This window comes from Diplotaxodon limnothrissa, linkage group LG13, assembly GCF_057381915.1.
Source record: "Diplotaxodon limnothrissa isolate DT_005_m linkage group LG13, D_limnothrissa_male_GT1.1, whole genome shotgun sequence".
NCBI classification, from domain to species: domain Eukaryota; kingdom Metazoa; phylum Chordata; class Actinopteri; order Cichliformes; family Cichlidae; genus Diplotaxodon; species Diplotaxodon limnothrissa.
Window position 1 is genome coordinate 8,356,544 of NC_140608.1, and position 24,164 is coordinate 8,380,707.

At 39.9% G+C, this 24,164-nt stretch overlaps 1 protein-coding gene across 4 annotated transcripts in view; it reads right to left on the reverse strand.

The window, feature by feature from the left end:
* Positions 1–3,589: 3,589 nt before the first annotated feature.
* Positions 3,590–24,164, reverse strand: part of ccser2a (coiled-coil serine-rich protein 2a) — a 49,001-nt gene continuing 28,426 nt past the window's right edge. Inside the window, exons 4-11 of one of the 4 annotated variants that reach the window (XM_085369746.1) lie at positions 23,116–23,224; positions 22,788–22,959; positions 21,091–21,156; positions 20,818–20,940; positions 17,676–17,822; positions 11,175–11,259; positions 9,650–9,689; positions 5,244–5,381 (exon numbers count right to left, since the gene is read on the reverse strand). In XM_085369746.1, coding sequence (XP_085225872.1) covers positions 5,321–5,381; positions 9,650–9,689; positions 11,175–11,259; positions 17,676–17,822; positions 20,818–20,940; positions 21,091–21,156; positions 22,788–22,959; positions 23,116–23,224 — 803 coding nt within the window. In that variant the 3' untranslated portion in view covers positions 5,244–5,320. Of the gene's footprint in view, positions 5,382–9,541; positions 9,690–11,174; positions 11,260–17,675; positions 17,823–20,817; positions 20,941–21,090; positions 21,157–22,787; positions 22,960–23,115; positions 23,225–24,164 lie in introns of those variants that run through there. The other 3 variants (XM_085369745.1, XM_085369744.1, XM_085369743.1) reach the window with 3 other exon arrangements.

A 24,164-nucleotide genomic window follows, 5' to 3' on the forward strand; every position in this document is an offset into this window, starting at 1 on the left:
ATGTAACCTCATTATTAAGTGGACTATATGCAAGGTGTCTAGAGGCTGCATGGTTTGTAATGAACAGAGATGCTACTTAGTTTAATTTGACAGGGAGGCATTTCTTCTCAGTGATAACATACTGTAAAGTAATATCCAAGTCTATGTTTGTCTATCTTCCTCTCACAATTCCTATCTCAAAATGAACATAAGTTACATCTATTGTTTGGAGTTTTTTCCCCATTTTTATTTTTTTATTCCCACAAATTTAACATTCATTTTAAAAAGCATTACTAAAAAGCACATTTGGTTTTTAAGCACAATTTATTTCCACAGTAAAACAACCAGCAGACATGAAAAACAATAAGAATGAGGCTTCAGTTTTATCTTAAACTGAAATCGGCAGCTTTGTTGGTGACATGCGAAAAACATATTACAAATATTAAAGAACCAAAACATGACAGGACTCAAACTGAAAATTAGCCAAAACACCCTCCTCAGCTTATTTGGTTCAAACTTTATTGCTGTCTCACAAGTCTTCCTAGAAAAATATGACTTTGCAAACAGAAACAAACAGGGAGAGAAGAGAGCGTAAAATAAAGCAAAATAGATTTTGTCTAAACCAAGTATCGCCCCTAAGACAGTTTAATTGTCATTCAGCATTAAGAACTAATGTAATTTAAAGTGCCTCAAATTACAATTTTTTAAATGTCTGATTTTTTTTTTTTTTTTATAATTTGCATTTCAATAGCTGGTACCACATCCTCTTTAGATTTGAAAGCATTTTTCTAGTAGGTAATGGCAGATAGAGTAAGCATGAATTGAGGCAGAGATTTGGGAAAGGTCTCAGAGGGGGCTACCGGAGGCTCCTGGGCCAGGCAGATCCACATGTACTAATGAGAGATGAAAGAATTGAAGGGTGGGGGCACAAAGATGAAAACAAATAGCCTGTAGTGACAAGAGCATAGAAAACTGGATAGGGAGTGTATGAGGTGTAGCTCCTTAAATTCAGATAAATTATCCCCAAAAAGATTGCTACAAGTACAGTTTAGCACGCCTTCTTTTTGCTCCAAACAGTATTGCACAGTATACTTGAGACAGTGCATAAGAGCTGCGAGCAGCTGATGAAGGAGAATATGTAGTGATAAATACCGTGACCTTGGATATTATGGGAATATGAACTGCTACACTGTGGCGCCTTATCTGCTTACACTGTAAACTTCTAGTTGGTGATTCAGCTGGCAAGTAACACTTGAATGGCGAATCTGCTCTAAAACGTACATCAGCACATCACACCGTGTCACAGAACCACAAGTATGACAGCATACAGCTGCTGAAGAAACACTAACCTACATCTTTCAAGATTCAAGCTTTTACTTTAAAAACGTCATCAGAGATGAGAGTGGTTGCTAAAGGAACATCTGTTCCTGATAATCATTTCAAACTCGCATTAACTTTTCTGATTCTCGTTTATTTTTGTTATTTTCTTTTTGGCCAATGAGAGCCACAAAAAAAAAAAAAAAATACAGTTGCAATTGCCAACATCTTATTCTTTAAGGTGAAGTAGCGAATTTGTAACTCAACAGAATATTGGTCTTATTAAATATTTCTTTAAAAATAAATAAATGAATGCAAAAAATGTGGTGAGTGAATCAAAACAATCAGCTAAAGGTGCTAAAATGCCCCACAGCTTTAAAAAAAAAAAAAAAAAAGCCTTTATATGAAGCCTTGAGCTGTAAATACACCTTTTTTTCTCTGTGTTTGTTGTGTTTTTTCTCTGTGCATTTTTTTTCCTTTTGCAAAAAGTTGCATTCCTCTTTCATTCAGAATAATAATGCAGAAAATATATATTTTTCCCCTCTTGTGCAATGCAGCTTTATAATTTGTGCATCCTCTCTGAAAAATAAAGCGAATCAAGTTCCTGCATTAGGACTGATCCAAGTTGTTAGAGTTTTTAGCCCTGTTTTGTTAAAGCATAGCAGGCAAGAGAGATTTGCTTGACTGCTAAACTGAACAAGGACATTGATTTGGAGCTTGGGAATACAGCACAGAGAGGCATGGTACTGCCCTGTTTTCCCTGGCATGGCTTTGCGTTTGGCCTGGGCTGATGGATCTCTCACTGCCTCTGTCTCTCTCTCACACACACACGCACACACACACTCTTTCCTCCAAGAGCAAAACACTGGCAGCCAGAGGTGTCTGGAGATACGCACACATAAATACACACATACAAATACACACAGCAGGCAACATTGATTTCCTGTTTGGCATTACTTAGCAGTGAATGACACAGCTGAGGGGCGCAGGCTATTCTCTAGACCACAGTGCAGACAAAGATTGTATGCATTCTGTCCTTCGTGACATTTTACAGACAAGTCTGCCAGAAAGGGCTTGTGTTGATCATTAGCACCTTCACTACTTTTATAAATTGTTTTCAGCTTTTCTTTGTCTCTTGCTGGGCACCTATCTTACACTCTGGGTGTGTCTTCCTGTCCACGTTCCATTTTCATTATAAGAAATGGGCTTTTCTTGGCTTCACAGAGCACTGCTGACTGCTTGGCTGGCTTGGCACAATGTTGAGCCATCCAACAGGTAAACATGTATTATCAGCCACATGGATCCTCAATCACAAACAAACACAAGCCTCTATCCATTTCCAGGGTAATCTAGAGATGGGCATCTTTTTTTATGGCTACAGCAGGCAAACAGATGAGTGTTTACTTGGAGACCTCATTTTGTGAGCACTTCCAAAACAACACAGATACACTTTCATGCACTTTGTTAAAGAACTCAGAGTGCTGGCCTGTAGGTGCACTTGTGCGACTGTTGGAAAGTGTGAAATGATGTCTGCGTCTCTTCTGAGTTTCGCGTCTCTTTGAGTTCTGCCAAAGTTCCTGTACATGTGCGTCTATACAACTCATGTGTGTCTCTCTCTCTCCCCCTCTGTCTCACTCTGTCTTTGTAGGGTGCATTATTGGACGCAGTAGACCGGACACTGCCAGAGGCGTACACCAAGCGGTCACGCGGCGTGACAGAGGAGAGAGCAGAGCTGCTGTCAGAAGGCCTTTTTAACACACTGCTGCTCTCCGTTCAGGGACATTTCGAGAGCGTTTGACTGCAAAAGGGCTTCGCAAAGCAGCGATAAACACAATTCTGCAAAACTCCCACAGAAACACCACCAAAGCCCTGAAGGCTCCCCACCTGAAAATACCGCGCTAATACCTTTGATGTTCCCAAAGAGACATGCAAGAAAGTGAGAGGAGAGACGGTGGAATAGGGAAAAAAATAAAAACGACAGCAGCTCAGCGCGCACGCTTTTTCTCCAGGCAGCAGCTTCACACATCTAATGAATCCCCATTAGTTGACGTTTCCACGTGTGGGCGATTAAAGGAAAAGTTGTTTCAAGAAAGTCAGCGTGCATTGTAAGTTATTTAATTAACTCACAAATGATGTTTTATTCAGTTTTATTCACCATTCTCAACCTGAGTTTGACTTGCGATATTTTCTTCTACCACATGTTGATGTTTGAAATTGGGCAGATCACCCTTTGTTTACTCTTTTTCAGTATGTTTTAAAAGTTCATTGTCTTGTAGCAACAATTTTACTATCCAGATATTAACTTTGCTTTTTTTTTTTTTTTAAACATACCATTTCCTTCTCACCATATCTCATTTTACTCTTCAGTCGTTTTCATCTAAAACTGCACAAAGTAACCCTGAAATAACAGTGTATTTTGTCTGTGTTTGCACATATAGATATGAGTGCGCTTCCACTGTCCCTGAGCACACTTAAGTGTGTGAGTGCTTTATTATGCTGCTTCTTTCCACTACATTATGAAAGCTAATTCCTCACTTGCACACTGTTTCTAATTATATCCCCACCACCAGCCTTTTGTTATTTTTCAGTGCCTATATTTCCATCACAGTGCATTGACACAAAAGGTCTGTGAACCCTTCTGCTACCACGTGCATGGTTTGAAAGTTCACTCAGGATGTAAGTGTAGTGAGCTGAACTGGAAGGATGTGAACACCTACAGCGTGGAGCTGTTTTTTAAATCCATCTCTCAACACTACGTTTCTCTATCTTTAAAAAAAAATACATATGCGCACACTCAGACACGTTTACCTACACATATTCTCATTCTAGAAGCGACAACTCCAGAGCGCTTTGACAAATTTCTTTTTTTCTGTCTCTAGCCCCATTTCACATTCACTTTCTTGCCTCTTTCCCACTTTCTTTTTTCCCTCGGTTTCCCCCCGCTATTACACAGCGAAGGTCAAACTCATGTCACCACTATGTTTAAAACCAAATGCACCTGTGTGTCAAAGGGCACGGTTGTGTGAGGAACGAGTGAACTTGGACTTTAAAATGTGACATTAGCCAGTGGGTATTAAAAGAAAACAAAACTGGTAACACTCTTTTCTTCCATCTGCAGCCTTCATGTTCATGTGCAAAACTAACTTCCTCATCAAAACCCTTCGATCTCACAAGTGTGGACAGTAGTGAAAATAAGGTCCGTCTACATAATACATTTTGATCAATCATGTTGAAGTGGTTAATTTAGAAACAATAGGCAGTGCTTGAATGTCTCATATATATTAGTAATGAGCTAGGAGGCGAAGGAGATGACTATCAATGTCAGAGTAATTTCAGTTTTAGGTTATGATGGACGGATTTCAGGTCCTCAGGGAATCTTTGGCTTTGGGAGGCATGAGTGACTCAAAGGGATCGGGAACTTGGCTGACCCGGGGTCTCAGTGTACCCTGGTTAGGCTCCTTTAGGCTGTGCTCCTCCCGGCTGGAACTGGTGTAACTTGGATCCCTGCGAGGCTGAAGCAGTGAAGTACAAAACAGACTTTGAGCTTGCACCTGGGGTCCAGTGTTAAAGCAGGGAAGGCCTCTAGATGGAGGCGGCAGCTGCTTCGCTTGGTTAGCCAGAGGCCCTAAGGAACACCCCGGCTTCAGAGAGCCAAACCCACCAGTGCCCCCTGGTTTGAGTGCAGGGAGAGAAACGCGCTTGTGAAAGCGAGGAGGCTGCAGCATGCGAGGGCAAGTCAAACCAGCAGATCTAGCAGTGACAGAGTTCTGCAGTACCGCAGCGGGGGCTCTCCTCTCATGCTGTGCTGCTGATGCTGGACTGTCCCTGGCAGTTATCCCCTGTGGAGCTCCAGAACCCAGGCGGTGCAGGTTGGTGTTCGGGAGATGACTCAGCTTGTCAGGGCCTGTTGGCCCGGACGCATCTGCCACAACTGCTTTAAGAGGACGGTCAGCATCTAAATGGGTTGCTTCCTCTGATTTACTCCTTGTGAGGTCACTGCGGCCCACGGTAGGGGTTGTTCTTACTAGTTTTCCCTGTTGGAGGTGCTCGTTGAGACAGGGGTTGAAAGGCCGTAGTATTTGAGGCTGTGGGGTAAAAGAAAAAGGAACAGTGTATCAATAAGTGAACACTAAGTGTGTGATATACAGGCAGTGTTTTATTAACATGTTTCTGAAGTAGACAGTTTTAAATAAATAAGTGAATAAATATCCTCCCCAAGTATCTTTGAACCTCATGGAAAATTGCGACCCTCACAATATCACAGCCTGTTTCAATTACCAGCCACTGAACTAGTCCTACATTAAAAAGAAGAAAAGGCACAAAGGCAGCCCTGATTCAGCAGAGGAGAATAACCTTGTTGTGCGAGTCTGAAATCTACTGACACTTTTGAATTATTTTGCAATCACTGCTGCAGTGGGGCTTCAAAATATTCAAACTGGGAGCTACAATACACGCTGCCTACGTGAGAACATGCTGAGCTGTTGAACCACACAAAATTCATACCAACCATGGTGTTGCCCTCCAATAGGGGACATCCAGTTTATGAGCACAAAACCATGCACACCTGGATGAGAGGAGCTAATTATCCCGTCCAAAAACAAAAGAGCTGCTGACACAGACTCAACGTAAACGTATTTTACTTTGACTACATCGAATTGTTTCAAAGCAATAGTCTGTATAAAAGATGGACATAGTCGGGGACGTCACCAGCTGGACTGATCTGTTTTTGAAGGCTTGTGCTGAGCGGTTTCGTCTTTGTTATCATAGCTATTTGACACCACACAGAACAAGCGCAGGTTGGATCAAACGGAAGGACGCTGACATTCTACCAGTTCGTTACATTTAAAGTAAGCTTGCCCACACCCTGCATTATCACCCTTATGTAGGGCTGCTCAATTAATCGAATTTTAATCACGATTACGATCTGGGCTTTCAACGATCATTAAAAATGACTGAGCCGATTATTAGCCCCTCCCTCGTGCTTTACTCTCGCGCTGCTCCGTGTGGCAAATCGAGCGCACCTCTCTGCATTTCGAACACGTGTCACAACAATTAAGAGCAGCGGTCTCCAACCTTTTTTGCGCCACGGACCGGTTTATGCCCGACAATATTTTCATGGACCGGCCTTTAAGGTGTCGCGGATAAATACAACAAAATAAAACTAGTACCGGTACCAAAAAAAAGAAAATTTATTCATAACACACATGAAAAGACCAAGGAAAACCGAGTAAACGATAAAAACGATAACAAAATAACGCTGAAAACCATACATTTCACACCTGAGCCTCAACTCTCGCGGCCCGGTACCAAACGACTCACGGACCGGTACCGGTCCGAGGCCCGGGGGTTGGGGACTGCTGATTAAGAGGACCCGAGGGAAGCTCGGAAAGCTAAGCAGAAGTTATTTGGAGAGGAGAGTGACTGCTGTTGGTTGAAAAGAGAGGTAAAAAAAAACTTCAGTGGTGTGGAAACATTATGGTTCGCGAAGTCAGACGTGGATCAAGTAGACATAGTGTGTAAACTTTGCTACGGTGTTGTAGCTGCACCACAGAGCAACACTGCAAAGTTCACTAAACATAGATGTTTACATTTTTCATTTATTTTTTATATTGCAAACATTTGCACTGTTATCAGTATTTGCACACTATTTTATATTATTTTTTGACAATCTTTAAAGTCATTATTCAATACATTGTTATTGTTAAATAAATATCGTCAAATAATCGAGATCTCAATTTCAGTGAAAATAATCGTGATTATCATTTTTGCCATAATCGAGCAGCCCTACCCTTATGAACACTAACGGGGACTATAATTTGAAAAAACGAACATCCTGCTCTATTAAAGGAGACTTAAAACTAGTGATTGCAACAGTCAGACATAAACTCATCAGCAAAGTGTTTACTGACATCACACAGCAAGGAAGACAAAGACCCTTTTACACCCGTAGGAATCGCCCTCTGCAGGCCATGTGAAAGAATGCAAATTTAAGTCACATCCATATATGGTGTTGTATTCAAACTCAGAAGCTAGAGCTATCTTTTATATACACAGTCTAAGCTGACAGAGCCAGTGTGCAATTAGCTTGTATTTTAAGTGTTTTATTTATCTATGTAACAAACGATGTACGCATCACCTGCTTTATTTGTTTAGATGTAGCCAGGGGAAAGCAAACAGATTCTATATATTATTCTGCATGACTGCTTCACTAAATACATCTTTTTTTTTTTTACCAAAGATGAACAGTGACATAAGATAACCTTTTTATAGCAACCACCCTGTAACACAGGTGCAGATAAGCAGCAGATTACAGGACCAGACAGTGGTTACTGTATCTATAAGAAGTCCAGCAAAAGCTGAGATCCTTGCATCAGATGCAACAAGAAAAAAATCAATATTCTACTCCTGTACTTGCAGATATCTTATCCAAGTACATTTTCAAAGTAGTTCATGACCAAACGTATATAAAAATGCTTCAAGACATTTCTAGCCTTTCTAGCCTATTTAGTTTGTACTGCCAGTTTTTACAATCAGAAATCAGAAGACCAGCCTTTTGGCTCCTCTTCTTTGAGCAGTGCCTGTAGGATCCAAATCCACCTGAAACCATCAAAAGCTTCTAAAAAGCCTGAACTCAGTTTCAGCAGAACATATTCACTGTGAGTTCGAAGTGAAGGGATCTCAAAGGACAGGAATATATAGCTGCACTGGTCAGGATGCTGGATCTGTTTGTACCATCAGTCATTTGTATTGTAAGTGTGAGAGAGCATGTCTGAGGCCACAGCTCCATCTCCTGGTCCCCTGCCACAACATGTCCACTAGCGTGTTACAAAACCCTTGTTCACCTTTCGTTTTCAGTTTGCTCATTAAAAAAAAAAAAAAATGCTGCTTTTATACTTCTAGATTCAAAGTCTGTCATTATGAAGTCTGAATAATTTCGGCTTCTTTTGCATCTTACAATAAGCTCCGATTAGTCCACCAGTCAACCCATCAGCATCTTAATATCTCATGTATATCACGACTCAGTGTGAGACATAATCCACAAATTAGAAGTGATGTCACAAAAGTAATTATCATATGAATCAAGCATCATCTAAAAAGGTGAGTGACATTATTAACATGACCTTATTTCCATTGTGCCTCTGACTCATTCAGAGCAAAACATACTAAAACCAGACGAATACATGCATTGTACTATTTCTGACAGTGTGCTTCACATTTCATACAGACTGAAATGTTTGTAAGAACTGCAGTCATATTCTACGTCTAACTGCAAGCTTTGTAATGAGCCCATATATTTACAGCTTTCGCTAGTAGAGATATCCTGTATCATTTGGGTCATAGTCAGCAATTATTTGCATCTGCAGCTATCTGCTACAGATACTAATAATTAGCAGCAATCACTCTGAGCAGTTCACTGCACTGCCAAGAAAATATCACAGCTCACTAATGATAGCTATCACTTTTACACAAAATCACCAGTGGAACCCAAAAAAAAAAAAAAAAAAAATCATGTTAATTTGTGACACCTGGAAGATCTCACATCCCACTACAATAAAATCATCTCCACCCACCCTCAACATGTCACGAGAAATGGTTTGTTATTAAGAAAAGCAACCTGCAAGAATGTGAAGTGAAAGGATGCAAATAATTGCCATTTAGCAAGAAGACTATGTGATTGCTGCACATAAGCAGATGGGATCGTCAATATGGTGGCACTCAATTTTAAAGCAAGATTAGACTTCATGTGTCGCTCGTGGTGGTGGATTGTGTTGAAATAAGAGCTGTGGAAAGATTGAGAGTATGTGTGAGTACTTAGATTTGCCTTGTTGCGTAGCTGCATTTGATAGGGGAGCTAGAAAGACTGTGATTACTCAGGACAGCAGTAAATATACACTCACATCCAATAACATGAGGCTATTTGAAAATCTTACTCCCTTTAATACCCTTCATCCATCAAAGTGAGCGCCTAATGAGTGAATAAAATATAGAAAAACCAAACCACACACAGAAACATTAGCCAAAGCATGCACAACAGTTCTTATATAGTTAAATTACAGAATGGAATTAACTAAAAGACAAACAATAAAAGCAAAAGCACAAAAAATATTGCCGTAATAAATTTGTAAAACATGACAGAAGACTCAAAAAACTGTGACAACTCTGTGACCCCAAATTTATATCCATTAATAAACGCAGGCATAGAAAGAAGTCAAAACTGAAACCCAAACGCTAATCATGCAAACGCAGAATTACAAAGACATGCTTCTGTCATGCCATGTGTCACAAGACAACAGCCCAGCGAGCAGGAGGTGGGCAGCACGTCCATTTCATGTTAAAGAGAGGATTACTGTACCACGCTGTGTCAGTGAAGTACTGCACTAGGTGCTCCACTCCTTGCATAGGCATTATGTGTGAGGAGGCAAAGGTATAGAAGAAACACTGTGAGAGATTCATTTTCAGACTTTTAACAGACAAGAGTACAGAGATGAGGAGAGAGAGCGGGGTTAACGGATTAGAAGACAGGATGAAATGAGATTCGGGAGAAAGAGAAAGAGAGGGTTACCGACATCTAAGGCACATATTCATTGTGCCATTTAGAATTAGAACAAAGCCCAAGAGAAGGTTACACATTAGTTCCACAAACCAATTTAATTCATTTACTATGACCTCCTTTCATTCGCACCGCTTCTCTTTTTTCCTATTCTTAAGACCATTACTACTGGCAGGAACTCTTTGCTGCTTTGTTTACAGCCAGGGCTCCCTGAGGGGGGTCAGAGCATTAGTGGTTTATCCAGTAAAATAAAAATACACTTTTTATTCATTCCAGTTTCAGTGTCTCATTGTAATATCTAAATACATCAGCCTACCAATTATATTCCAGTAGGTTTAAAAGTCATGACCACTATCCTCCTACTTTTTTTCTTCAACTGTGCATAGCCTTTTTTTTTTCCTTTTCGCCTTTGTTTGATGCTGTTTTGTTTAATTAGACCACGCAATTTACTGGTTGGAGAAAATGCACTTTGACTGAAGGCTGGGGAATAAGGACACAGCTGTCAAAATGTGATTTTGTAATAATTTGAAACATGCCAGAAAATATACCTGTGTCACTTTTTTCCCCTCTTGATACAAAGCTAAGTCCCACTGAGGTAGATCAAAGAAACACAGCGTGGGTTCTTTTCTTTGTTTGTTTTTTCCATTTTGTGCTCTTCACACTCACATATGTGCATTTTCTGAAGTCTATTTACCCATTGTCATTCTCTTTATCTGCCTCCTCTACTTGCTAGCTTGTCAGCACTGCATAATACAAAAGCCATGTGACAGCTACTGAGATAGGTGAGGTTGTTGTGACCAGCCTGCCCTTGTTTCTATAGTCTTCTCTTTCTCTATAGGCAAAGACAATGTTATGTGTGTTATTTTTTATTTCTCTTCCCTGCATATTTTTACAGCATTCCTGTAGAATGAGTATAAGAACTCGGACTTAAAATACAGGTGTCTACGGGTTTTAAAAAAAGACAATAAATGATGTTATTTCTGACTGAATAGAACTAAAAAAGGAGAAAATAAGTCATACAGGGGAAGCAATGGAAGAGGATGCATGAGGATTAATTGTAAAGGACCAAAAGTCAGACTATGTATAGTAAAACAAACAAGAAACAGCTATTTGTCCTGTTTCTAATCTTGTCCCATATTAATCTAAAAGCAGACAGACCACAAACAGCTCTGGAACATCATGAGGCGAAAAAAATCCCTTCTACTAACTGGAAACAAGACTCGGTAGATTAGAAGGCTTTAACTTGAGACAAAGTTAAACTTTACAGACCCTATATGCTGTGTTATGGAAGGACAGAGAATAGCTGCAAAGGGTGTTAGTGACTCACTCTGTCTGCGCTGGGGCATGCTGGTACGGGTCAAGCCCTGGTGCTGTGCCTGCCACGGGGACAGCAAAGGGGTGGGCAGCACACCCTACGCAGAGAAAAACACAGAGGACAAAAGGCATGACATACCAGGTCGTCCACACACACACACACGCACACGCACGCGCGCACAAAGACACACACACACACAGTGAAGCATGCTCACATAGGAAAGCAAACTCACAGGCATAAACACATTGTTTAAGGATACGGATAGACCGCTTCACAAAGCACACAAAATAAACGCACACACACACACACACACACACACACACACACACACACACACACACACACACACACACACACACACACAAATGCGTGCACAGTGCACACGCAGACAAACACGCTTATAAGGCACATTGAGGCGGGTGCATCACGTCAATGTTAAATCCATTATAATAAAAGTTGTGATGCAATGAAAACTCGGGCTTAGTGTTAGTGGAATAAACAAAATAAATCCCTTAATACTAACATTCACTCTAATCTTGAGAACTTGAGGAGCCTTTTTGTTTGAAAAACATGAAGAAAAAAAAAAAAAGCAATGTTTATACTGAAATGTTAAATAAAATATAAATAAATTAATCTAATGTTTACACTGAATAAAACATTAAATCCAAGGCTCTGTTTATGGCATTCATGATAGTTCAACTGAAAGGTCATCACAACCAGATACATGGACCGCTAAGTTAAATAATGATTGGTTTTTAAGGCAGCGGGCAGGAATGAACAGTTTTATCAGTGCTGATATCTGATAGCTTACAACCTCTTGTGGATATAATTTGTTTTCCTTATAATGTTTTGTGATGAGCAGGTCGTCAGCTGGATAGTGGGATGGGAATGGTTAAAACAGCACGACAGTTAGAAATGTCAGACTGAAACTCAGGAGGTTATTTTATTATTCATTATCCTTTTAAGCACCCCCCTACCTAGAGATTTCCAATAATCTTTATGTTGTTTTTCAGCTGTGAAAACCACTCTTTTCCTCCTACTCTAAAATTGTAATACTGCTTACATAAAAACTATTAGCCACATACAGTATCTCAGCCCACCTTTGTTGCACAACTGTCACATTACATTGCCATATGAACATTTTTTGCACAAGGCTGAGAAAATACAAGCCTCATTCTATACACTGCGTTTTCCCTAAGGTTAAGCAATTCAACGTTTTCAGCCGTCAGTGGAAGACTCATGGTGAAGAGGCAGCTGTGCCATTTTGTTAAGTGGGTAGAGAGTAGAGCTATATCAAATACTACTTCTTCCTCGGTTGTAGAGAGGGCTCCTTCTTCTCTGATATAAGGGAGAGGCACAAAAATTGTCAAGTAAAAAGAACAAAGAAAGAGTGATATTGAAGACATGAAGGGAAAGGATGCAAGTTCCCAGCAGGTCCACCCCAGATTTCAGAGCCCTCCTAGTGTGACTGCTGCAGCGGGGAGCAATAAGCCTCCCTGATCTGTGCTTGTCCGTGTCCTTCCTTTAACACCAACAAGTTTTTCAGTGGGAGGTCTTCACAGAAGCTTTCTGTTGAAGCTTCATTTGGGGAGAGGAAACTTTAGACGACGAGAACAAGAGAGCGTGTTGGAGGGCTCTTGAATGATTCAGACAGTATCTGGCAGCTTTAATAGAACTCGGCAGCTTAGCCTTTTTTACATTTTCCACAGCTGTAAAAGGTCTCCAATAAAGGGCTGACAGAGCTTCACAAGAGCAGTGAGACAGAAATTGGGAAAATTATACAAGTTATTTTTTTATATATGCCATCCATCAATTTCATCATTTCTCTCCCACCAGCACATAGACTGCGTCTGGCAACACTTCCTTCTCAACTCTTTCAATAAAAAAACAACAATGTTAATCTCCTAAACCTCCTTGCGGCTGACCTCGCCCCCTAAATCAGCGGTCCCCAACCCCCGGGCCTTTTCACGTGTGTTATGAATAAATTTTCTTTTTTTTCGGTACCAGTACAAGTTTTATTTTGTTGTATTTATCCGCGACACCTTAAAGGCCGGTCCATGAAAATATTGTCGGGCATAAACCGGTCCGTGGCGCAAAAAAGGTTGGGGACCGCTGCCCTAAATGGTCAAGCCTTTATGGATTGGACCACCAGTCCTTGTGGAATAGCTTCAGCAATGCATACATAACACACTTTTGGTATAACACAAGATTAGTGGTGGAGGTATGTGCATGCTACATGTATAAACTACAGCATTTTAAGATACCAATATCATTGCAACAATAGCTTTTTAGATGTTTTAACTTGTTTTCTTAAATAATGAAAGTTCTCAAAAGTTAACAGATATTGTGATATCCCCTCAAAAATGTTAAGCCAAATGGGAGATGCTACACCTGAACTCATGTAATTTCATAATGGAAGGCCAAATTAATTCCAAACTGGGTGTGAGAGTGGACTGAGGCTTCCTCTATAGGGGAAAAAAAGTTAACATTGTGATCTCTTGATGAAATAGAGCTCTACAAACACAGAAGTACAATGGGTGAACATTTCAAATGAGAATCTGCAATGAATGTGCTCATATACGTTTCAACTGTATTAGGTAGGATTGTCCCAGAATCACTAAACAGGATTTGCTGGAAAGGTCTCACTGTGCTGAATCCAGTAATATACGATATTGGTTAGGCTAATTCAGACTTTCTGCCTGAAAATAGAAAATATTTTTTCTTTTGGTATGTCAGTTTGAAAATACAGTAGTAAGTGCTTCACCTCCTATTGTACCTACTTCAAATCTAGCAAAAGAGCTTGATTGAGCCAGACTGATATTTTTCTGGGAGTACAGAGAAATGAGGGGGATGTACAGTAATAAACAATTTTTAAAAATGTGTTTGCATGCGTAACATTGCTATTCTCAGTGGAAATAGCCATATTAGTATTGGTGGTAGTAGTATGTTCACAAGAGACCCTCTCAGACTGAGATGCACTCTACCTCTTGTGTGCACAGTCCCCAAAGCAGATGGCGAAACTTGGGAAAGTAGGACAAGAATCTAAAAGTCGAATAAAAGTTTTTCTTTGTGATCCTACAACCTTTCTTCAAATAACAACACTATTTAGAGGATACATCTGAGCCACTAAAAACAGCCCTGCTCTGCTCAGGTCTCCTAATCCATTACACGGAGTTTCACGAAGTTGGTTACAACTAATACTCCTGCCCTGGCCCCAATGTTTCACTTCACCGACTTTGGCAATTAAATCCTCACCTGGCAAACATGACTCTGTCGTACAAGCTCGTATTAATGAACATGCGTGTGGAATGTGTGCCTGATGCGAGGGGGCAAACTGAGAGAATGAGGAAGGGGAAGTAACACTCGCATCTGAGTGGGGAACACCTTTGGCAGCTTAACACTAATCACTAACCCTCTTCCCCATCCTCTCCCTCTCAGTGACAACAAAATGATCTAATTGTAACTGAGGTAAGAAGTCAAGAAGAGCTGTAATGTCAAGGAAAGAACGACAGACAAAAAAATACAAAAGAAAGAAAGAAATCAATGAAGCAAATAAGAAAGATAGAAGAAAGAGCGGAAGAGATAAAAGAGACACGAAGGGAGGTGTGAGAAGAGAAGAAGAGATGAAGAAGAGGATGTTTAAGAGGCAAAGAGGGAGTGGGAGGATAGCCGTAATTATCCTCTCTGTCTGCCACTGATGAAACACTGCCTATTGTGTTGTCATTGTTTCACTGCTGTGGCTCATCTGCGTGTTTGTTTATCTGGGTTATTAACAAGGTCGGCTCCCCAGTCCTCAGTCGGCTGAACTCATTGTTCAGTCACATTGAGTGTGGCCCGCACTTGAGTACAAGAGATACATGTGGCACAACCCACTCACACACACACAAACAAAACGCAGACAAACAGGGCATCTCTCACATACACATGACAGAAAATAATGCAAATATATAACCACAAGGCTGTGTAGTTTTCTATTGTATTACATCTGAAATTACTCAAATCACACTGCTCATGTTTTATTTGCTGCAAAAGGAAGAGGCAGACAAAACATTTCTCCTGCTGAGATTGCTCTGGGAAGCTATTCACAAAGATTATTTTTCTACAGGCAACATTTAAGTAGCTCCTACTGTCACACTACACTTGCGTCATGCTGCGACAACCGTGTACAATCGTTGTCGGCATTATGTTCACCAACAGCACTATACACATTCCATAATGTAAGCCTTTCTTATCTTTTCTTTTTTCTTGAGCAAGTTTTGGCCTCAAAATTGGATTGCAAGCAGATCTAAATAAGAAGCTGTGGGAGCCGGCGGAGAATATGTTACCACAGCCTTCGCAGAGGCTGCGAAGAAGTCGGGAAATAGGTGAAGAGGATGGGTTAAAGCAGCCTGAAAAGCAATAGCACAAGTTCTGGTCACTGACAAAATATAAGCGGAATGACTGAAGATGCTGCATGAATAATAAACGACTCACTAACAAGTAAATACACTCATGTCCAATGGTCAAAGGACACAAGCTCACTCTTTTGTGATACTCTTAATCTAAGTTCAAAGCACACAGAGAATTTTCAGTCCATGTCCAAGCACGGACATCTAGACCTCCCAGAATCAGAGAGCACATTTTGCCCCTTGGCTACAGATAAGGCAACTATATATCAACATTAAAGCTTTAAAAGATTATAGCTACTGGCCTTTGACATCAAAATTAATCTTGACCAAGCCGTTCAGCGTAGCTTTCAAAAATACTATTGCGGGGCACGAGGTACTCCAGTGCTTTGACAGAGCACCCCTTTAAATGTCAGAGGAGAAGAAAAATCAACAAAAAAGGGCATTTTTGAGAGCAAGAGAGAAAAAAACAATAACAATGACACCATGTTTGTGTGTGTGTGTGTGTGTGTGTGTGTGTGTGTGTGTGTGTGTGTGTGTGTGTGTGTGTTTTAGAGGAAGAGCATTGGAGAGTGAAATAAAGACAGCCAGACATGATTAATTTGTCAGTAGGGAGGAGGGAAAAAAAGGCAGAATAGCTAGTCTAGGAAAACCACACACATAGAAAACTGTGGGAAAAGCAAAGTACTATAAGAGGAAAACTCTTAATGAACCCAGACTTGCTAAAGGTGCTAAACCTGTCAGTGTGCTACCGAGAGCTTCGATACCAACTAAAAAGACCAAGGAAAAAAAATCTGTTTCTTCCTGGTATTTGTTTACTCTGTGTTCTCTTTTATTTTTACTTCTCAAAAAAATGAAACAAACTCAGAGCTAATCTTTAGGAGCAATTGCAAGCTCTGGAAAGTAACATGCTGTAAAAACATGCTGAAAGTAGTCCAAGGCTGCAAAACAAGAGCGTAGGAAATGGTCTTCACTCTGGTGATGACACCGTAATGTAGATTAAAGCAGGAAGAGTGGAATGTGGTGGCCAGTACAGATTACTGATGAAACAAGCAAAAAGAACAGAGATAAAAATCACAAGAGAAATCTGTTTTGATTTTTTTTTGTTTTGTTTTTGGTTTTGTTGGGTTTTTTTAATGTTTTTGAGCATTAACACACACCAGGTACTACAGGTCACAGAAAGACGCTCCCACCACGGAGACTGTTCCCATCAAGCTCTGCTAGCCCTTCTTTGATGGTTACCATAGCAACTGTTAAACCATAAGCTCCTGTGGCAAGCAGGGACCTTCTATAGTTGGTAAGCTTGCTTGTTTTGTCTTTTATTCTTCACCTGTAGTCGGTATAAGCCAATTTAAAAACATTTGTCCACTCTTAATAATCATGAGTTTGGCCATACCATGTGTTACAGTTAAGCAGATATCAATTTTAAAATTATTTCCTTTTGTGTCACAGTGCTTATATCTGCCTCTTTGTGTGAGTGGGTGTGTGCGTGTGTCTGTGCATCACACCCTGTTAGCTGAGAGCAGGTCAATTAAGGGAGTGTTTACTAGGCACACTGCCTGTGGCACTCCCACCATTGAACCAATACTTGGCTGCCACACATCACGCTGTGCTGGCTATGATAAACACAGCGAACACATATCTATCCATCTGCCACCTGTCTATCTGTGCGCCTCTATGTCTACTTCCTTCCTCCAATAAATCTCCTTCTCCATCACTCCGACATTAAGACCAACGTCGCAAGTCCCTGTTCAGTGACATCTAGCTATTAAGAGTGGAGGACAGTGTGACAAGCTTGCTGACAACCCAATAAGCTGTGCTCCACAGAGAGAGCACAGTATAGTGATTTAACCCCTCCAGCCAGCAGCTGGAAAAGCGTTCTCATGCTTTTTAGATTGTTACCTGAAGCTAAAGATTTGAACGACCTCACACAAACACCTATATTTTTTTTTTCCTTTACATTATTCTTTGCATTAAATAAACTGTCAAATTATGTTTTATCAAATAGAGGTCAGCAATATGCTGTATGTATGCACTCATCATTGTATCCCAAAGTGAGGTCTGATGGTCACGACTGCACAGAAAAAATGTTTTTTTTTAAATTGATGAATTGATGTTTCAGACTCACAGCATGGTTTGGTGGTCTCCAGTACGTCTGGGTGGCCTTATCATAGTGGTGCTGCATACGTTTGTCCACCTGTCTGTCGCTCTGTCTTAGTGAAGAAGGAGCCCTCTGGTGGTGGCACTGACACTTGACCTGCTGGCCTGTAGCAGACTGAGGGAAAGGCGGGAAGAAAGGAGGGAAGGAAGGCCAAGAAAGGGTTTTAACTCTGGTGACTTCTTTTCAAGCCTCTGCTCTCACGCTCTTTAAAAGCTTGCCACTTTATACGCAGTCAAATAAAAGTACTCAGAGAGAAAACTGAATAGGCCTTAATATACTGAAAGCAAGTCCCCTTTTACTACAACACCCACTGTGCACTTGGATTCAGCTCACTTCAACTTTTAAATAATAACTGGGTTGAACTTAAAAGAAAACATCTCACTAGAAAGTTAATTGAAGCTTTAAGAAAAAAAAGATAAGTTTTTTTTTTCCCACTGGGATGAATCACAAACATTTAGCATCACCAGTCAAAAACCTAACTGATGTGCTGCCACACATAGCAAAAAGCTAAATATATCAGATGTAATCACTTGAATGAACAGAAAAAAGGGTCTTCAGCAAGGGTTCATTTTTAAATTGATAAATGTAATTTATTGTTAAAAATATATATATATTTCTCATCCAAAGCAATAAAATTCTATCCACTTTTTTATCCAGACGATTTGAATGTGCATGAAAACTGGGAGCCAGCAAATTATCACCCTGCTCTGATTAAAATTGATGCACATTAGGGAAAACCAAGACCAGGTTGTAAATGGCTACAATTACCTTTACATAGTAATTAAAATATCCTGCAGTAAATTAAACTCGCTGACATTTACTTTAAGCGCATGTTCACCCAATATTGCCTCCTTTTTTCATCAGTCAAAACCTTTCCTGACAAACCACTTTCCTAACCTTCTTTTTAATTCAAACGATTAACTCAATCAATTATTGAATCAGAAGGTCAGAGCAACTAATGATGTGCACAACATTACATTTTTGCTTAAAAAAAAAAAAAACTTGAGCTTGATATCACATTTTTTTCATATGTGGCTGAATAGCAAAGAAATTTTGGCTGTGAAAAGGCATGAAAGGATCTGACATGAATCGCAGGTGTTTGCCAGCCTTGGTAAAAACGTCAGTGCAGTGAGCATGAGCAGTCTACCTCAAGTGCAGCAGAAGACGCCTTCAAAGCTACATACTGTCAAGCAACACTGGGAAATCAGTTTTTTATCTTTGATAGTTCCACTTTCCTCTCTCCCATTATTTCATTTTCACTCCCATTTTCTCCTCTTAGCCTTATATGTACACAAACACACACATAGATACACACTGTATACAGCAAGAAACCGTCTCCCATCCACACGCAGCTCCTCTATTGTTTTCTCATTACTGCACTATGTTCAATTTACTCATTTTTTTCCACATGTCTGTTTCTCAGCACTTTCTAATGCTTTACCTCCCTCAACTTTACTTGAATCTTTACCAACTTTAATATTACCCCCTACCCAATTTCAAGGACATAAAGCAGGTCCAGTCGCCGTTTACTCTTTAACTCTAGTTCCAATATGAACCAAATGACCTGCACATAAATGTTAGATTTTCACCAAACACACTTGACAGAAGAAAACTTCCAAAACTTTTGTGTTTCTTTGTTTTGGTTTCATCATTTAGCCTTTTACTGCGAGGACATTCTTCTGACATTCTTCTAACAGCTGCACACAAAATTCTTGAGTACAGTCGGAGGAGTAAAGGTTGCTGTTTCCGTTTTTATTTTCTTTCTGCCATCGTCCAACACTTTCACTCCTTCAGCTTCTACACTCATTAAAGTCAGCTAAAGATCTGAAAACATGCCCCAGCCTTTTCTTACAGCCTCTGCTTGTTGAGGCTAAGGGTGGAACAATATCGTTCTGACTGAAGAACCTGTGGGTGGGTGCTTATTCTAATTGGAAGAATGCTATGCAGTGGCAAGACAGGAGAACAGACCTTGCTTTGACATTTTGGTATTTCTTGATATGGCGGGGATTTGAATAATGTCAGCTAGGCATACTGTTGTTTGGCTAACAAGGGAGCCTGGTCAGGACACTAATGAATGTTAGAGAGGAGATGGAGCCAGCTAAAGGCAAACAGAATGGAAGTTGTTGGCAGGCATGAGTAACACACTGGTGTGCATGTAGGAGTCCAGCAACATACCCAACTCCCACCTATGATGAAGGGTATTGCAGTATATCTTCTTTGATCACTTGAACACTAGAAAAGTGGGTCTATCAGACTTTTTCCACTACATATTTTTATCAATCCATCTGTCTTTTTAAACCTTCAATTGTAAGATCTGATAGAGAAGAATAAGGCAGTAGCAATGGCCAGACATGCCTAACTATCGCAGATCAGTAAAGAGATCTGATGTCACAGGGGTGATCTCTCAGAGAGAAAACACTTTGAGCGCTACATGAATGCAACACGCAAACATGAGCCTTGAAGCCATTTCAGCTCTGCCTGTAAATCACAGAGGATCTTGTAAAACCTAGATCTCATCAAACTGAAGAAGAGCCTGTATTGATCTTCTGTATGTTATACTTGCATTTATAGTTTATGAGCACTCACACCTGACTTTATTATTTCTTTCCTCTTTCTTTTTTATTTTATTGACATTTTCCACTGTTTTTCGGACTAATTCATTGATACTTTGTGTCAAAATCTCTACTGTGTTTGCATTTTGCCAAAAGAGGATGTTATTTCTACTAAACCTGTGGTCAGTCAATCATAAAAGCAAATAAATATTTTTAGTTTTTTCTGTTTACCATACTAAAACACATTTTAGTGTAAGGGTTTTCCTTTCCTTCCTTTTTAATTTGCTAAATAGTTTTTTCACATATGTTTTTAGTTTTTAAATTTAATTTCGTCAACTATAATAACTTCGATGCAGAATAATTCATGACACCTTTAAACACAATTCAACAGCAGATATGCCTCACATACTATGCTTGGAAAAAAACAAAACAACTATTCTGTGTAATTTCTGTCTCAGCTTTGAGGCAGGGCGACTGAACGGTTACACTCCAAGTATATCTATATGTGGCACAGATTCCCCTTTTCAGTTGTATAAGCCATGTTTACAACGACTCACAATCTGTTCCTGTCGATGTTGTTGTTGTAGTTCTTGACACTGCAGTGTGAGCTGAGCAATGATCTTGTCTCGACTCCTCAGTTCCTCTCTGAGCACCTGCACTTCCTTTACCAGCACCTCCAACTAAAAACACGCACACAAACACATACATACACACCCTTATTTAGGAACTAAAAAAAGAGCATAATAAAGTGATAGATCAAGAGATAGATATGTATCATAAACCACATTTTCAGTCAATCTTCACTGTAAACTGCAGTCACAGTTTCTTACCTGTGTTGCAGAGGTACTGTCTTCAGATTCCACAGGAACATCTGCTGGAGTGTCTGTATCCTCAAGCTGGAGACAAACAAACACACACATTCACAAGAGAGGGCACGCACACAGACAGAGAGTACACAGTGAGTTAAATCAATGGCAACTGCCTACAGCATGCCTCAGGAGCAATATTTCACTATGGTGGAATAATTTTACTCTTTAGCACATACACTCCACTGACCCTGAACTGTCAGCCACAAGTGTTAGATACCAGAGGCAGAGTTTGTTTTTGAACTAAAGACATTTATTTTATATCCAAAAATGTCCTTGTATCAGTGGCTACTTGTGTGTTCAACTTTTCTATAAACTCCTACGACATTAATGTAATTATTATCCCAATTATTTAATCAGTGCCATCCGAAGGTTTTTAGACACCAAGCATATGTACTTAAGTGGCTGGTATTTAATGTTTAATGAACATTTTGTCAACTAGCTTGGTAACAATTTTCACTTAAAGGGTACATTCCACTTCAGCCTCATTAATGTTATGTAGAATTATCCAATTATAATCTGCAGGTATAAAGAGAGTTGTGCTGGATTTTAGCCTTTGATTTAGGATTTAGCACAGCTGGAAGCTCATTCTACAATTGCTTTGAGTTCAGGATCATATGAAGAAAAAGCTGCACAATTAAGAACAAAGTTGCTAAAAAAAATATCTTCCCTCTTGAGGCTATACAGCCCAAGTGTTTGACTAATTGCAGCGAGCACGCTGAACAGATCTGAAGGAGACATTTGGATTAAACATAAACATTACTTTTTATGCTGCTGAGGCTAAATTGAGTCGAGACATTCGAGATAATTTTGTTTTACGGAGTGTGAAGTGCCGGTGCCGGTGCATTTCTGCGATTGCCTAAAATCGGCTGTGTTTCAATAGAGAGACGATTTTGTGTGTTCATCGTACATGTAAGTGCACATTTCCTCGTTCAGTTTCTTCCATTTCCCTTTTCTTCATCCCAGTCACCCAATCTGTTTCTTTCCTCTAAGTGGATTTCTCTGATTGACAGGGGTGCATCTATTAAGTGATCGCCTTCACAGATGCACATACTGTATATACAAAACGGAAGCACAAGTGTACTGTTGCACACAAGCCTTTTGAATCACACAACTTAATTCATTTTACTGAACTGAATTGCAACAATTCACAATGGATGAGGCAATATATGAGCAAAAATAAGACTGGCCCAGTGCATTAAAACAAATAGCAAAGTCTTGTCTTGTCTTTTATGATCTCGCTACACTGCAACAGCTACTGGATTTATGTAATTAGACACAAAAAAAATCCCCCTAAAAATACTCAGTGTGGAAACCTGTTAAGAAAACTAGCTCCTTTCAGTTTTATTAAGACCCACTTTTAGTGTGTTCAGTGATATAGTCTGCCCCCAGCATACTGAAGAAGATTACTAAAACTAAACCTACAGAAAACTAGTACAAATGTATAATTTATAGACAGAACTGCAGCCAAAACACCCTCATCCCCATGATAAGCAGTGTTTACAATCAGTGTGGATTATTAAGACCCAAAATAAAAGCCTGAGTCTACTGTTCATGTTAAGGAGTACAAAGGTTTCTGTTATTGGACAAAGAATACTGGACAAATATGCAAGTAAGCGTATCGGTTTTTGTGTTTGCATCTGTGCAAATGTGGGTCGAACCTCTAGTAACGTTTTGAGCTTGAGCAGCTGGTTCTTGAGGAAGCTGCAGTCCTGAGTCATGTGCTCGAGTGCAAGTCCATCTAACATTGGCATGTAGCCATGCTCCCTGCCTTCCTTTCGGGCTGAGTTCTTTGAATCTCTGAAACCATCATAATGTTGGAAGACATGAGCCCTGAGGGAAAAACAAAAAAACAAAGACAGAGAAACAGTGACATATTCAGTGTATTCATATCTTTTTAATTTGGCTTTTTACAGATTTAGACTCATGTTTTGTTTGGTTTTTTGTAACATTTTTATAACATTTCTTACTCTTTCAAACCTGACTGACCTGGTATCATTATGAAAGTGATCTGATCCACTCCAGCGATGGTGTTTACGCCGCTGCCCCTGCCGATTGGCCCGCTCCGGACGCTCAATATGGGACATCCTATCAGTCTCTATATAGAGAGAATATGAGATGTAGTAAATATACATATATGTATGTCTGGAAGAAGAGGACGTAGGTGATGGTTGGGGATTATGACCTAAAATTTGTAAAGCAACTGTTTGAGATGTAGCCTCGATGTAGAGTATAGCCTTAGAAAAATCACTTCTGGTGATACTGTTATGTTTTTTTGGGTGAATTTGAGGCATAAAAATGCAAAGATACACATTTTACAACAGCCCTAAGTTACACGCACACAAAACTCTATAATGTATTTAGTCCCTGTCATATGTCAATGTATCACTTCATTGCAAGCAGTAATTTCACCAACTGTTACCTGAAGTCACTGAATATCATTGAGTTTCTGTGATCTATGGTCACTAGATCGCTGCCAGGAGCTTCCTGTGCTGATGAGGGCTAATTCTAACCTTTACTCTAAGCTGAACCTATCCGTACTCTATCCTTAAAAAAGTGTTTACACTAAAAACTAATCATTTAGTTTCATGGGTTTGCCCTCTAGACCTAAAACAAAGAAAAAGTACTAACAATGTAATACAAACATACACAAAAACACAATAGCACAATGCACTACTATGAATGCCCTGTGGTAATGAATACCACTGTGCTTCTTTCAAAAATTTCAAAACATCTGCATGAAAATGATGCGATTATCCATCTCATTCTCTCAACTGTTCCCACTATCAAATGCAAACAACTGCTCTCTCTCACACACACACACACACACACACACACACACACACACACACACACACACACACACACACACACACACACACACACACACACACACACAAAGTGACAAGCCATTTCATTTTCAAGGAGGTAAAAGGACACAGTATTTGGCAATACTCAATAGCATATAGCTGTGAAATGAACCATGACTGCAACAAAATTGACAACTAACAGGGCGCAACCCCCAGGAAATCAAAAGG